At 51.0% G+C, this 15,486-nt stretch overlaps 1 protein-coding gene across 1 annotated transcript in view; it reads left to right on the plus strand.

The window, feature by feature from the left end:
- Window positions 1-15,486, plus strand: part of SORL1 (sortilin related receptor 1) — a 175,305-nt gene that overhangs the window by 119,727 nt on the left and 40,092 nt on the right. The window contains exons 26-32 of the mRNA XM_062197223.1: window positions 3,477-3,602; window positions 6,450-6,557; window positions 8,051-8,182; window positions 9,079-9,210; window positions 9,843-9,977; window positions 11,415-11,570; window positions 14,883-15,032. Coding sequence (XP_062053207.1) covers window positions 3,477-3,602; window positions 6,450-6,557; window positions 8,051-8,182; window positions 9,079-9,210; window positions 9,843-9,977; window positions 11,415-11,570; window positions 14,883-15,032 — 939 coding nt within the window. The remainder of the gene's footprint in view (window positions 1-3,476; window positions 3,603-6,449; window positions 6,558-8,050; window positions 8,183-9,078; window positions 9,211-9,842; window positions 9,978-11,414; window positions 11,571-14,882; window positions 15,033-15,486) is intronic.

Consider the following 15,486-nt stretch of genomic DNA (forward strand, 5'->3'; position numbering starts at 1 on the left):
ACTTCAATAATTCTCTTTTCAACTGAATCTAATCTACTGTTTCTTATGTATGCATTGAGGAATTTTATTTCTGTGACTATATTTTTGGTATGTAAAATTTTTATTTGGTACTTTTTCAAGTCTGCCGTTTATTTTTTTAGTGCTCTTTCTTTATGCTTTACACTTTTTTTCTTTTGTATCATTCAGATTGTGTTTATAGTTGCATTTCTTTTCCCTCATGCACCTCATAGCGGTCCATGCTTTGTAAGAAATGAAGCAAAACTTTACTCCCAAGGTACTGATCCTTTTTGCCCCACTCATGTTTGGATAATGCATGTGGTCAGGTGTTGCAACAGGTCCTGATGAGTGAGGAAAGACCTGTCTAGGACAGTGACACAGATTAGGAACTGATGGGATAAACAATTATGGAGCAGACCATTACCCCACCATTCTTAGCAGTTTCAATGAACCCTATTACATGAAGGAGTCTCTAGACTGCATGAAAGGCAATCTCTTTCATCAAATGTTAGCATTTCATTCATGCTTGGCCACTTGGTTGAAAAGCCTTCAAAATGAACCCAGCTTCTGTGGTGGAGACTGGCGGCCTCAGACACGCCTCCCAGCTTCTGTGGTGGAGACTGGCGGTCTTGGACGTGTCTCCCAACACTGTCATTTGGAAGCTCCACTAGCACGCTGGAATTATTTTCCATTAACTGTTGTTCTCAATTAAATTCAACATAGGCTGATTAATAACAAGTAGGTTAGTATGATAATCAGTGTAGGTTACTTTAGATTTTATATATATGAGCAAGGCTCTGATGAGAATTTCCTAAAAAGGCCGTCAAACTTGTGACACCAATAAATCAAAAGGATTCCAGGTGATGGCTGTTACTGGAGCAGAAACTCATGTAACATGCATGATCCACTCCTCCTGCTGCCAGGGGTCAGTATATTTTCGAAAGCTCTTTAATGGACTCTGCATGCCAAATGCCATACATATTGGAACTTCTTGTACACTTACTTACATGTTACCGTAGATAGCCTTGGTCTCGGGAGATGTGAGGGAAGACACAGGTGATGGACCAGTGCTTGTTTGAAAGTGGGCTGAAGAGTCAGGTACTTTGTATTTCCAACCATTGCAGCAACATTTAACCTCACATGCAGTAGCAATTCTAGAGGACATTGCAAGCCAATTTCCCCAGCCCTTGAGCAGCTTCCTGCTAACTGTCACATTTGAATAAAAACTATAGTTTGCTCACAACAACCCAGTTTCGTTTGTTTTACCTCCTTCTGTTGTGAGGACCTCTGGTCCTCACAGTGAAACTCCGTGGTCGATCATAGCCGGATAATATTAGATGGAAAATTCCAGAGATAAGCAGTTCAAAAGTCGTAAATAATTTTTTACTGCAGTGCATGGTTGCAGCGTTTCTGTTGGATTACTAGTTGCTGTTCCCCTCTCTCTGTTGGATTACTAGTTGCTGTTCCCTTCTCTCTGTTGTCTTACTAGTTGCTGTTCCCCTCTCTCTGTTGGATTACTAGTTGCTGTTCCCCTCTCTTGGTTGGATTACTAGTTGCTGTTCCCCTCTCTCTGTTGTCTTACTAGTTGCTGTTCCCCTCTCTTGGTTGGATTACTAGTTGCTGTTCCTCTCTCTGTTGGATTACTAGTTGCTATTCCTCTCTCTCTGTTGTCTTACTAGTTGCTGTTCCCCTCTCTCGGTTGGATTACTAGTTGCTGTTCCTCTCTCTGTTGGATTACTAGTTGCTATTCCTCTCTCTGTTGTATTACTAGTTGCTGTTCCCCTCTCACTGTTGGATTACTAGTCGCTGTTCCCCTCTCTCTGTTGGATTACTAGTTGCTGCTCCCCTCTCACTGTTGGATTACTAGTTGCTGTTCCTCTCTCACTGTTGGATTACTAGTTGCTGTTCCTCTCTCACTGTTGGATTACTAGTTGCTGTTCCCCTCTTTCTGTTGGATTACTAGTTGCTATTCCTCTCTCTCTGTTGGATTACTAGTTGCTGTTCCCCTCTCACTGTTGGATTACTAGTTGCTGTTCCTCTCTCTGTTGGATTACTAGTTGCTGTTCCCCTCTCTCTGTTGGATTACTAGTTGCTGTTCCCCTCTCACTGTTGGATTACTAGTTGCTGTTCCTCTCTCTGTTGGATTACTAGTTGCTGTTCCCCTCTCTGTTGGATTACTAGTTGCTGTTCCCCTCTCTCTGTTGGATTACTAGTTGCTGTTCCTCTCTCACTGTTGGATTACTAGTCGCTGTTCCTCTCTCACTGTTGGATTACTAGTTGCTGTTCCCTTCTCTCTGTTGGATTACTAGTTGCTGTTCCCCTCTCACTGTTGTCTTACTAGTTGCTGTTCCCCTCTCTCTGTTGGATTACTAGTTGCTGTTCCCCTCTCTCTGTTGGATTACTAGTTGCTGTTCCTCTCTCACTGTTGGATTACTAGTTGCTGTTCCTCTCTCACTGTTGGATTACTAGTTGCTGTTCCTCTCTCCCTGTGCCTGTGACTTAAATGCATCGTAGGTATACATACTTGGATGTTTGGCTCTGACGCTGTTCACCATTGCAGGTGTCTGTGAAGCATCTTGAAAGGAGTCTCCTGTAGAAAGGGGAGGGACCACCGTGTGTTGCCAACAGGACAAGCCTGCTGTCACTCAGCAGTGCACGGAGCCGCTTGCTGCCTCCGAGGAGGAAGGGCAAAGCCGGTGGAGGAGGCAGCCAGTAGTGCTGGTCGGACTTCAGGCAGGTACCGGGTATCTGAATGAGTCTTGGACCGAGATGTTGAGAAATGTCTCGGTGACTTCCGGGTGCAGCGGTCATGTGTGCCGGTGAGGCTGCCCAGTGACTGATTAGCTTGTTTGTCCCTTGTAGTGACTGTAAGGGACACGAAGTGTTATTAGCGGTGGGTGGCTCCTGACTGTACAGAAAGTTAGTTCCATTTAATGGGGCCTGGCTTCTTTGCAGTTTAGGATACATCTTGTATGTTCTTTGGGTCTGAGGTGCTTTTGGTTTTTGTTTTAAACAAGGATGAGGTCATGACCTTTCAGAGTGGAGAAGACTCATTAGATAGCATTGGCTGTCCAGGTCCAGAACGCCGTGTGCTGAGCACTCGCCACCCCTCCTTACTGCACGCCCTCTGCATGAGTCAGGATTTACGGGAGACCAGGAAGCAGCATGTGCTGTAGGGAAACAGCAGGTGTGGGCTCAGCCTGGTGCTGTTAATTATAACTTTCCTAATCTCTCTCAGCCTGGTTCTAGTGGTGAGAGGTAAGTAACCCTCAGCTCGTGGGTCGTGGAGAGCGAGTGGTTTCTCAGCAGGGTGCCTGTGCGTGGCTCCTGTGACGCCACATCACCCACTGACCCGAGTCGCTGCCCTCCACGCTAAGATCAGCAGCCCCAGCAGAGCAGGAGCAGCAGCCGGCACCAAGCTGCTCTGGGGCTGGTGATGACCGAGGGGTCACGGTGTCCCCCTTCTCTGTCGTTGGCAGCCATCTATCACACCTGTGAGGCCTCCAACTTCCAGTGCCGCAACGGGCACTGCATCCCCCAGCGGTGGGCGTGTGATGGCGACGCCGACTGCCAGGATGGCTCTGATGAGGATCCAGCCAACTGTGGTAAATGCACTCGCCCCAGCTCCCACGTGGAGCCGCCCCAATGTCTTCTGTTCAGGAAAAGGAGCAGCAGATGGACCAGGAAATGAAGCCCCATCCCACTGTGCCCGTGTGTCCTCCCTGGCAGCCAGCACAGCCACTGTCTGCGCTGTGTTGCCCTAGGACGTGCCGGGGCGAGCTCCGGGGTCTGGCTTCTCGGGCAGGCAAGCTGTGACCCCGCAAACAGAACACACAAAGCACCCTCCCACGACCAGATATCTTTGAGAATTTCTGTCCGTGTCCTTCGGCCACACATTCCAGATTCCCGTGGGATTGCACCGGTTGTCTGCGTGTTGTCACGCATTCTGCTCCTTTCCTGTCGCAGTATCAAGCGTGTTTCCCTATCTCTGTGTGTTCCTGTAGTTGGGGTTTTTATGGAGACGCGTGTTCATGCTGCCTGGTTAGGCACTCGAGTGCTTTTCGTGTTACTCTGCCATGGCACTGCAGCCGTTCACATCCTTGCACCTGACGGCTTGTGTTTCTTTTGAGATGTTTCCTGGGGTGCACTCTTCCATCTGGAGTGGTGTGGGGTCAGAGGCTCTGATCACTTTCCATGATGCAATCTGTTTCCAGATCGCTTTTCCAAAGGAATGTGCCCAATAGGTCTCCACCAGCGATAAATTGCATGTTCCCCACATCTCCCTTGATACCAAGCTTTATCTTTTTGGTTGTTTTCACTAATTAAATGAGTGTGTCTGTCTCATGTCATTTTTGTTATACCTTTTTTTTAGAAAAATTATTTATTTGAAATACAGTTACACATAGAGAGAGATCGTCCATCTGCTGGTTCACTTCCCAAATGTCCACAATAGCCAGGGCTGGGCCAGGCTGAAGTCGAGCCTGGGACTCCATCTGGGACTCCCATACACATGGGTGCAGGGGCCCAGGTACTTGGGCCATCTTCTACTGCCTTCCCAGGCTCATCCCTAGGGAGCTGGATCAGAAGCAGAGTAGCGGGGACTCAAACCAGTGCTCAGATACGGAATGCCAGCATCTCAGGCAGCAACTGTACCCACTGCGCCACACCACCAGCCTCCTGATTTGTATGTTTTTAAAAGCAACTTAGTATTCCTTAGAGGCATTAATCATTTCTTTTGAGTCACGTTACTAATTTGCTATGTGACTCTGTGTTTAATGTCTTCTCACTAATTTCTTAGGAATGATGGCTTTTCACAGCACTAATACCCGTTGTGTAGCCTTATACCTGATTCACCAGGAGCTGGGCTTGCAAAGGCTAAGCCTGTGCTGTTGGCACAGATTTTTAAATCTGATGTCTGGCATAACTCTGCCCGGGAGAGGGGTGACCTGGCCCTGAGGATTCAGAGCTGAGCATCGTGTCATCTCGCTTCTGGTTTAATCTGTCCTGGAACTGGTTGTGAAACCTCAGGCTTTTAGCACTTGTAGGCAAGCTTTCTCCAAAAGGGCTTTGCTTTACAGTTTCTGAAGAAATAAAGTGGCGAGTGATTTAAAGAGCTTTAAGAAAGTAGGATTTCATAGTCAGGATTCATGTCCTGCTTTTTTCTGTTCACTAGAGCTTTTTCTTCTAAGATAAAATCCTGTTTTGAATAGGTAATTCACAGGGTTCACAATGAAAAAAAAATACAATAAAAATAGGTTTAGGAGCTGATTCTGTGGCACAGCAGGTTAAGCCATGGCCTGCGGGACTGGCAACCCATATGGGCACTGGTTTGAGTCCTGGCTGCCTCACTTCTGATCCAGCTCCCTGCTAATGGCCTGGGGAAAGCATTCTCCTTATCTCTGGTTGCATTATGTTTGAAGTCCCTGGGGTCCTGCCACCCATGTAGAAGACCATGAAGAAGCTCCTGGCTTCGGCCTGGCCCTTCAGTGCAGCCACCTGGGGATGAACCAGCAGATGGAAGATCTTGCTCTTTGTCTCTCCTTCTCTAACTCTGCCTTTCAAATAAATAAATATTTTTTTAAAGAGAGAGAAGGAGAGACAGAAAGGTCTTCCATCTGCTGGCTCACTCCCCAAATGGCCACAACGGCCGAAGCTGGGCTGATCTGAAGCCAGGAGCTTCCTCCCGGTCTCCCAAGTGGGTACAGGAGCCCAAGCACTTGGATCATCCTCCACTGCCCTCCCAGGCCACCAGCAGAGAGCCAGATGAGAAGAGAAGAAGCCAGGACATGAATCAGTGCCTGTACAGGATGCCTGCACCACAGACAGAGGCTTAGCCTACAACACCACAGCGCTGGCCCCCAATAAATAAATCTTGGAAAAAAAAAAAGTTCAGTGAAGGTTTTTCTTCCTTCCTGCCCAGTTCCCACTCTGTCCTCATAGTAAACTATGATTGTATGTTCTTCAGAATATTTTTGTACATACATAAACATTTAAACTTACCTATAGTCTTGTCCTATTTTACCTACATCATATGCTATGCATGTTTCTTTGTGTCATGTTTTCTCACATAACTCTATCTCTGGGACCTAAGTTTTTGTAGAACACTTCTTCAGTCTCTTTGGACTTGCCTGGTGGTCCAGTGTACAGAAACTAATTAAGCCCCTAGAGATGGACATGTGGGTGGTTTTCAATCTGTCACCCTGTTACAGTGTAGCGAATGCACTCCCACTGAGTACAGGTTGTGGCCTGGTACTGAGATGATTTATTTGTAGACCTGTAAGTAGACAGTATCTCTGCAGGTGGTATTGCTGGGCCCCAGGTATCTACATTTGTCATGTTGCTAGCTATTGCCAGACTGCCCTGGGCGTGTACCCATGTATTCCCCATCACCAGTGTACATGAGCACCTGCTGTTTCCACTTCATCCTTCTCTCTGACCGCACTGTGTTTCAGAGAAGAAGTGCAATGGCTTCCGCTGTCCGAACGGCACCTGCATCCCCTCCACCAAGCACTGTGACGGTCTGCACGATTGCTCGGATGGCTCCGACGAGCAGCACTGTGGTGAGTCTGCTCCCAGCTCCCCGTGCGCTGGGGCCCTGCTGGTTGTGAGTGAAGAGCAGTGTATTAGTCTAACTCTCTCCAGTTCCAAGTTGAGCCCCGAGTTCCCGGCCAGGGCTCCTGGGGGCTGATCATGGCTGGGAGATGTGGTTTGGGCAGAGCAGATGGTGGGGGACAGGTTGGGGTGACTGTGTGGTTACTTGGCACTTTGGTGAGTGTTCCTGTGTACTTGCTGTGTGTCCTGGGAGTTGACCAGCTGCTTGGACTGGGAGGCGTCCCCTGCCCGCCAGGTTTTGCTGGTGCTGCCAAGTGCCACTCAGGAAAGCGGGGGATGGGGGACAGGTGACTTCTTGATCCTGTTTTCTTTGGATCCAGAATGAGTGTCTTGGATGTACATCCACGTCACCCAGGGAGTGTGAGGGCTGCTGTTGCCCAGGAGTCTGAGTTAGCTCGAGTGCCCTTGGGCGTTGGGAGTGTGTCCGGCGCTCCAGGATGACAGTGAATTTACTGGCAGGGGTGGTCAGCTGACCTGTGGGTGAAACCGAGCCTGTGACCAGCTCTGAGATGCAGTGGGCTCACTTCTGGTGGCAGGATCTGCCTTCTGTGCCTGGCCTACCCGGCGGCTCGCGTGCTCTCGTGGTGGAGTTGAGTAGTGCCGAGGCTGTGCTCTTTGCTTGTGTTAGTTGGGGTTCTCCAGAGAAAGAGAGCCAACTGTGTGTGTGTGTGTGTGTGTGTGAGAGAGAGAGAGAGAGAGAGAGAGAGACAGAGAGAGAGAGAGAGAGACAGAGAGAGACTAACTGTGACTCACGATTATGGAGCTGGCAGGTGCAAACTCTGCTGGTGAGTCAGCAGGCTGGAGATCCAGGGATAAGGTCAAGGTTCAAGTCTGAAGACGGTCAGGCTGGACACTCAGGCGGGAGCCGATTGCAGCTCCGACCCCAGGGTTGTCTTCCCGCTGTGCCTTCGCCCGGCCTTTTGTCTGCACATGCATCCCGAGTGTCCCTTCCTCTTCCTATGAGGACACCAGACCTGTTGGATTAGGGCCTCACCCTTGTGACCTCATTTATCCCTCATGAGCTCCTTAACGTCCGTACCCCAAGTACAGTCACGTTAGGGGTTGGGGCTTCAGCAGGTGAATTTGGGGGAGATGCAGTTCTGTCCACAGCACTGGTCCCTTACAGGAAAGGGTTTATCAGAGAGCCAGTGTCGTGTCGGTCGTGGCTGGGGTCATGGGCTTTGGTATGGGGCAGCTCTGAATTTCAGTCTTACTTCACCCTCCCCATCTGCTGTGTGCTCTTGGAAAACTGCTGAAGGCGTCATTTTCTGTCTTCTCACTCAGAACACGGGGACACTGGGGGCTCTGATGAGAGTCCAACCGTGCGCTTCACGTCCCGGGCCTCAGCTCTGGGCTTGGCACAGAACACGTGCCTGGGAGTGGCGGCCAGGGCTGCCGTGCGAGTGCTCACAGCCCTCTCCCCTCTCCTGCCCCCTTGCAGAGCCCCTGTGTACACGGTTCATGGACTTCGTGTGTAAGAACCGCCAGCAGTGCCTCTTCCACTCCATGGTGTGTGATGGGATCATCCAGTGCCGTGATGGCTCCGACGAGGACCCAGCCTTTGCAGGATGCTGTGAGTGGGGCGGCTGTGTGTGGAAGGGTCACCCATGGTCACGGCCGTTTGGCTGCCGTCACGTTGCAGGTCTCAATTGGATGGCTGAGCCCGCCTTATCTATTACAGACCTAACTTGGTTGCTCTTCATTGGTAGTGTTTGGGAAAGATGGAGAAGGACCAAGGCCTTGGCTTACGTGTCACTGATGCAAGAGGCCTTCTTGGTAGTGCTGTAGTAAATACCCTGCCCCCCATGCCCGAGACCCCCCTTCCTGGTCCCAGTGGTCCTCCAGTGCTTATTTCACCATCAGCCTCCCCCGCCAGACGTGAGCCTCACAGGAGCAAGGCTTCATGGAGTTCATGGCCACGGCCCTGTTTCGGAAACACTGCTCTGCTGGAGCAGGAGTGTGGAGTTGCCCCCTGAGGCTGCCGCAGCAAGACACAGCACAGGCCTGTTCTTTCTGCCAGTTCTGGAGGCTGCAAACCCACGATCAAGGCGTCGGCAGGGCTGGTTCCCTCGGAGGCCTCCCCTTGGCCTGCGCACGGTCGCCTCTCCCTTGTCCACCCACGGGCTTTCCTCTCCCATCAGCCAGATTAGATTACAGCCCATCATGATGGCCTCATTTTAACTTTAATCTCCTCTTAAAAGACCTTATCTCCAAGTTCAGCCACGTTCCTGAAGTCCTGGGGTTAGGACTTCAACGACAGAGTCTGGGGAGGGGGGTAGAGATCTGTGGACTGAATCACTTAGCACCCATGGGCTCCGTGCTGCAGCGCTTGGCTTTTGCTTTGAGGAGTCTTTCAGCCAGGCGACCTCTGAGCAGAGGGCATTTGCACATCCCCCTCGCTACGGAGCAGCCCCATCTCCAGCAGGGACGGAAGCCGTCTGGCCTGACCAATGTCTGTTCCCTGTGTAGCCCAAGACCCCGAGTTCCACAAGGTGTGCGATGAGTTCGGCTTCCAGTGTCAGAACGGCGTGTGCATCAGCTTGATCTGGAAGTGTGACGGGATGGATGACTGCGGGGACTACTCCGACGAGGCCAACTGTGGTAAGGAGAGCTCAGATCTGCTTCCTCCTGTCCCGGGCTGCAGGGACAGTGACACCGGCAGTTAGGCAGGGGCGCCAGCCGGCGCTCCCCTGAGCAGGCGTGGCCTGCTTTCCTCAGCAGCAGTGGCCGCCAGCCCTTGCGTGCCCACAGGAGGGCCCGAGTCGTGAAGTGGGAGCCTGGTGCCTGCAGGTGCTAAGCAAGGGCTTTTCCCGTCTCCTCCTCTTTGCTCAGTTGGGAAGACATCATGTGTAGGAGCCACATTGGGGAAGGAATCCTGGGAAATGTGATGGAGGGTGCCCTTGCCCCACCAGAAGTTACAGAGCGCCCTGTTGGAGAGCTGTTGGCACCATCAGATTGTCATCAGCAGTTAGGGCGTCCCTCTGATAAAATGTCACAGTTCAAACTCACATGATCACTCTCAGGATGTGGAAGCGTAGGTCAGAATGAACGGGCAGTTGGGGCCTTTTGGACTTTGTGGGTGTATTTTTGATGCCCACGGTCCGTGATGCTGCCTTGGGGAAGGTGCTGCAGGTCGTCCTGGGCCTTGGGTCCTGAGCAGGACACATACAGCTGCAGCTTTGTGTTCGGGCTGGTGCAGGGGAAATGACTGATTGTGTGCTCGATCTCCCCAGAAAACCCCACAGAAGCCCCCAACTGCTCCCGCTACTTCCAGTTCCGGTGTGACAATGGCCACTGCATCCCCAACAGGTGGAAGTGTGACAGGGAGAATGACTGTGGGGACTGGTCCGACGAGAAGGACTGTGGAGGTAAGAGGCATCAGCATGTATGCTGGGCCAGCAGATGGCAGGCTGGCGAAGCCAGGGCACAGCCGGGCAGTCCCTCCTCTGTCCCCATAAAGTCCTACATTGTCTCTGTAGTATCTAGCTCATTCCATATGGTCTTGGATTTGGGGGCAGGTGATCCTGTGGGGTTTTTTTTCCCATCTACCTCCCCCATTTTGGAGTCAGTGTTGGTTTCTTCCGTTTCTAAGGTTACTCATTCCACTTTTTTTTTTTTTCCAAAAAAATGTATTTATTTGAAAGAGTTACAGAGAGAGAAGGAGATCCAGAGAGAGCTTTCCATCTGCTGGTTCACTCCTCAAGTGACCACAACACCTGGGGCTGGGCCAGGCCAAAGCCAGGAGCCAGGAGCTTCTTCTGGATCTCCTACATGGGTGCAGAAGCCCAAACACTTGGGCCATTGTCTGTTGTTTACCCAGACCATCAGCAGGGAGCTGGATTGGAAGTGGAGTAGCTGAGACTTGAACTGTTGCCTATATGGGAGGCCAGCACTGCAGACTATGGCTTAACCTGCTGCACCACGGTGCTGGCCCCAACTCATTCCATATTTTGCAGGCACAACGATAAGTCTAGAACCTTGCAGGCTGGCAAGAACATGTTAGAAATGCAGTTTCTGACCCTCCCCACACCCACTGAGTCAGAATCTGCAGTATAGCAAGGTGCCCAGGTCCCAGATCCGCCTAATACATTTCAGAAGCACCAATGTGCTTGTCCCTTTCCTTTTTATCATTCTTATCTCCAAACCAGGTTTTGGGGTAGATGGGATTGAATTAGCCAGAACAGTGTTTGACCTCAATAGGAATTCTCTTAGCCACCATGTGACTTCCGGCAGCCGTCTCAAATTCCTTCAGAAGTAAATCTGTTTTAATATTAGGCAGGGTGGGTGTTTGGCTTAGCGGTTAAGATGTCCATGTGCCACGTCCAAGTCTCCTAGTTGGATACCCACCTCCAGCTCCTGACCCCAGCTTCCTGCCAGTGCACAGTGCACACCCTGGGAGGCAGTGGTGACAGCATACAGAACTGGGCTCCTGCCACTCACCTGGGAGCCCTGGACTGTGTTCCTGGCTCCTGGCTTTAATCCTAACCGGGCCCTGTTGCAGGCGGTTGGGGAAGTAAGCCAGTTAATGCTAGCTTTACCCTCTGTTGCTGCCTCTTAAAATAAAAACGAAACTAGAAATTACTAGCCCAAGTCAATTACAACACATGCAGCGAACTGGCTCCCTCCAAGGGCAGCTCAGAACGTATGCTACATAGCATTGTTGATGATTGTTAATGAGCCACTGTGCTGAGCTGTGCCCCTCTCTGGCCTCCCTTGGCTGGTGCACTGGGCCACCCTGTGGGTCCTGTTTGACCTGAGGTCAGCTTATAACCCTCTGGATTTCCTTGCTTGGTTTTTTTTTTCAGATTCACATGTACTTCCGTCTACGACTCCTGCACCCTCCACGTGTTTGCCCAATTACTACCGCTGCGGCGGGGGGGCCTGCGTGATAGACACGTGGGTTTGTGATGGGTACCGAGATTGTGCAGATGGATCCGATGAGGAAGCCTGCCCCTCACTCCGTGAGTCCTGACCCTGGCCCTGGCCGGTGGCGTCTGCCATTGTAGGAGGGACCTCCTGGGGGTCTGCCCTGGGGCACAGCCTCATTGGCCCATCTGTGGCTAGGCTCCTTGTCACCAGCCATGCACCTGCAAGGCAGGGAGACTCCCAGCACCGCTGTTTTCATTGCAGACTCAAAGGGAGTATCTTGTCTGTGACTGCCCCGTGATCCTCCTGCAAGCGCAGGCCGGGGCCACCCTGCTTCTCGCCCTGCTGCAGTTGAGCCGCCTTTGCTTCCTTCTCAGTGGGAAATTACAGTTGGAATGATGGACTGGTGTGTGTGTGTGTGCGTGCACGTGTGCGTGCAGGGGAAACACAGTTGGGATGATGGACAGGTGTGTGTGTGTGTGTGTGTGCGCGTATGAAAGAGAAACTCTGGGGAGGCCCGTTTTCCTGCGTAGGGCCTGTCCTACTAAAAGAAGGGTGAGCACTGCCATCTAGTGGCTGAGCACAGAGGTGGCTTGGAGGGCAGTGCGGCAAGCACGCTGCTCCAGGCCGCGGTAAGGTGTGAAACCCTGTCTGGCACTGCATCTCAACTGCAGACTGAACAGAGGTGAGGATGCTGTGTTCTCTCTGACACAGGAGTCTGTGTCACACTCACTTGGAGCAGGAGAGTGTGCCCAAGTCCCTTCCCTAGGAAGCTTCTTGGTCACCTGCCCGATTTTCCTCTTTTGTGACTGTTCACCCCTTGGCCTTCTGTTTACCATCATCAGTGGTCTCTCTCATCTAGAAGATCGCTGCTTGCCTTTAATTCCCATTTCCAAAGCCCGGTGTGAGCTGAGCCCTCCTGGGCTCCCCTTGCTCTTGTGTCTGCCATGCTGGGCTCTTCATGCTCACCAGACAGACTGGCTTTTAGCCCACCTGCTGTGTGCCTGCAGCAAGGTTTTTGTCCTCAGAAGCTCTTGTGTCTTCAGCCCTGTGCTCCTCCTTTCCCTGTGTGTGAAACTCGCCATTCATCACGGCAAAAGGAAGTATGGGCTCTAGAGCCAAAGACACACTGATAAGTCATCGGTGTCTCCAAAACTAAAGGACCACCCAGAACGGAAACACCTGGGGTGTTCATAGAAATGAGAGTTTCTGAGTGGCACCCAGGAGATCTCCATAAGATTCATCGTTCTCCTGAGGTTTGAGATTTCTGCTTTGAACAAGTAGACCACGACTCTCCCTCGGAAGTCCTGCCTCCCGGGAGCTTCCGTTGCCTCCTGTAGCCCATGTATGTCTCCCTGTCTTCCTTGACCTTCCCAACTGTCCTTTTGATGAGTAACTGAGATGGGCCACTTATTACTCCCTGATCATCTCACGGATCTTTTCTTTGCATAATTGTGTAGATTTTCTGTTTGGGGGTCACACTGTGCAGTGCTTTGAATCTTCAGTTGCAACTGCCACAATAATGGGCAAATAGCCGGTGCCCAGAAACGCTTTCTGCTCCTGTTGGTTGCCTCCCTTGTCTGGGTGGAGCACGCCCTTCAACAGCTTTGTCAGATGACTCCGATGACGCCTGGTGACAGCCTTGCAGCATACTTGCCTCCTGAGCTTCGGTGCTGGGCTTGTCCCGTGACCCCGTGCTGGGGACTCGCTTTACTACTCAGAGTTGCTCACCATCATCTTAGGAACTCGCATTCCCTTCCCTCTTGGATTGGAGCTCTGTTTTCTGTATCCCAGTTCACTCACTCATTCGTCTCTTCCTTCCTTCTTTTTTTTAAATTCAGTCTCATAATTTGGTAAATCACATTTTCTAGAAAGTTCCTGAAAAGAGTGTATGGGGAAATATAATTGAGAGGTAACTAATATGCAAGTGTTTTTGTGCTGCCTCCAGATTTCCTTGGCACTCGGGCTGGAGTGCTGGTCATAGATGGTTTCCTCTAGAATCCTGAAGGCCGTGCCGCTGTGGTCGGGCAGCCTTTGGGAAGTGCACCGTCGTGGTGATCTGATCTTCTGTGTGGAACCTGGGAGCTTGTAGAGTCCTCCTTTAGGCTCCCATGTTTTGAAATTGCTGTCCCATTGCTTTCCATCCAGTGCGGTGGCCACTCAGAGGTGCTTTTATTTTTTTTATTTGAGGAGTTTATTTATTATTTTATTTGAAGAGTTTGCTTGAATTATTTCATTAGTAGAATGTATCCTCCCCGGTCCCCACTCCCATTTTCTCTTTCTGGAACTCAACATTCATATATTGGCTCTCCTGATCTGGTCCTGTTACTCTATTTAAAAAAATTTTTTTTCTATTTAAAAAATGTATCTGTATTTCCCACTTTGGGGGACATTTGCTTAACTTAATCTTCCTACTCTTCCTCTGGGATTGGCGTGTCTGTTATCATGGCTTTCATTTTAAGAGCTTTTTCAGTCCTTCACCAATAAGTACACGGGCTTTTGTTTTGAGTGTATTAGGAATGTTTCCGAAGTTCACTTTTTGCAAAGTCTGTATTTTTTCCAAATGGTTTCTTTCTGGGGGTGAAGTGGGGCTGTGTTGTGAGTTCCTACCGGGGACTAACTCGGCTCAGCGGTTCTGAACGAACAGCTGAGCTCTTTGCACGGGAACCTTAAATCCGGTAACTGTGGGGTTTATGGCTGAGGCTGATCAATATCTCTGGAGGAGATTCCTACCATCTCCTGCCTGGGCAGTGAAGGGCTCGCTGGTGGGCTTCTCGGGAACAGGGCCGTGGAGTCCTTGCTAACGGCTCTCTGTGTATCTCTTATGGTCTTGCTCTACCTGTCCAACAACTCATCTTCTTACCCTGTCCAAGGAACAGGGTCCGTCTTCCGTTGGGAGGGTGGGCAAGGTGCTGGTTTCACGGCGCTGGTAGGAGACAGGGAAGTAGCTGCTGCTTCAGCGTCTTTCTCCCCATCCCCTTGTTTTCATTGGCTCCTTCACGCGCAGCGAAGAGGGAGCAGTTTCTGGGCGTTTTGCAGATTGCACAGCTGGTTCTCTGGCAGTGTGGGGTGGGACACAGCCCTTGCCAACTCTCCCATCGCTGAACGCCATCTCCCCAGTTTTCAGATCCCCAAGTTTCGTGGCTCTTATCTCCTTTCCTGTAACTCACACTCTGGTGCTTTAAAACCAAGCTCTTGACCATGGCTTTGGTAGAGTCCTGCCCAGGAGGGAGCAAAACTCGTGTCTGAGTTCAATCTGCCATGTTTACCCAGAGCTTGCCTCTGTCTTTCGGTCCCTGGTGCGGTTCCCAAAGCACTGTCCTCTGCTAACACATGGGTTGGTTACTCCTCCAGGCCAGCTCTCTCCATACTAAACACGAATTTAATTTTTTTTTTTCTCTCTCTAGCCAATGTTACTGCCACCTCCTCCCCCTCCCAGCCTGGGCGATGCGACCGATTTGAGTTTGAGTGCCACCAGCCAAAGAAGTGCATCCCTAACTGGAGACGCTGCGACGGCCATCAGGACTGCCAGGATGGCCAGGACGAGGCCAACTGCCGTGAGTAGCTGGAGAGCCCCTCGCCCCAGGGCGCATTCCAGAGAGCGTGGCACCCCACGTGGGCGAGCCCGCACTTGTGTGTCGCCGTGTTTATCACCGTATTCTACACAAGAGCACCTGGCACATATCATTACGATCACCTTCTTTTTAACGTGCTGGCTGGGTGTGGCATGCCAGGATTGTGCCCAGGAGACATACCTTCCCGATGACTGGGAGGGACACGTTTGAATTAACCCTGAAAATCATCACCTTCTGTGTGTGTGTGTCGTTTGTCCTTTTGGAAGTATTTAGTGAGCACCTAACCAGGCATAGAGACCATGTTATTGGAGGGGTCACCTCCAGTACTCCATTAAGAAAATTCAGTCTCAGCCTCTAGGGTGCTTCTTGTTTGTGGGGAACTGAACTAGTGGGAAGGCAGGCTGGGCCCCGTGCAAGATGGGGCCTGCACTGTGTG

Source organism: Lepus europaeus, chromosome 7 (assembly GCF_033115175.1).
Source record: "Lepus europaeus isolate LE1 chromosome 7, mLepTim1.pri, whole genome shotgun sequence".
NCBI lineage: Eukaryota > Metazoa > Chordata > Mammalia > Lagomorpha > Leporidae > Lepus > Lepus europaeus.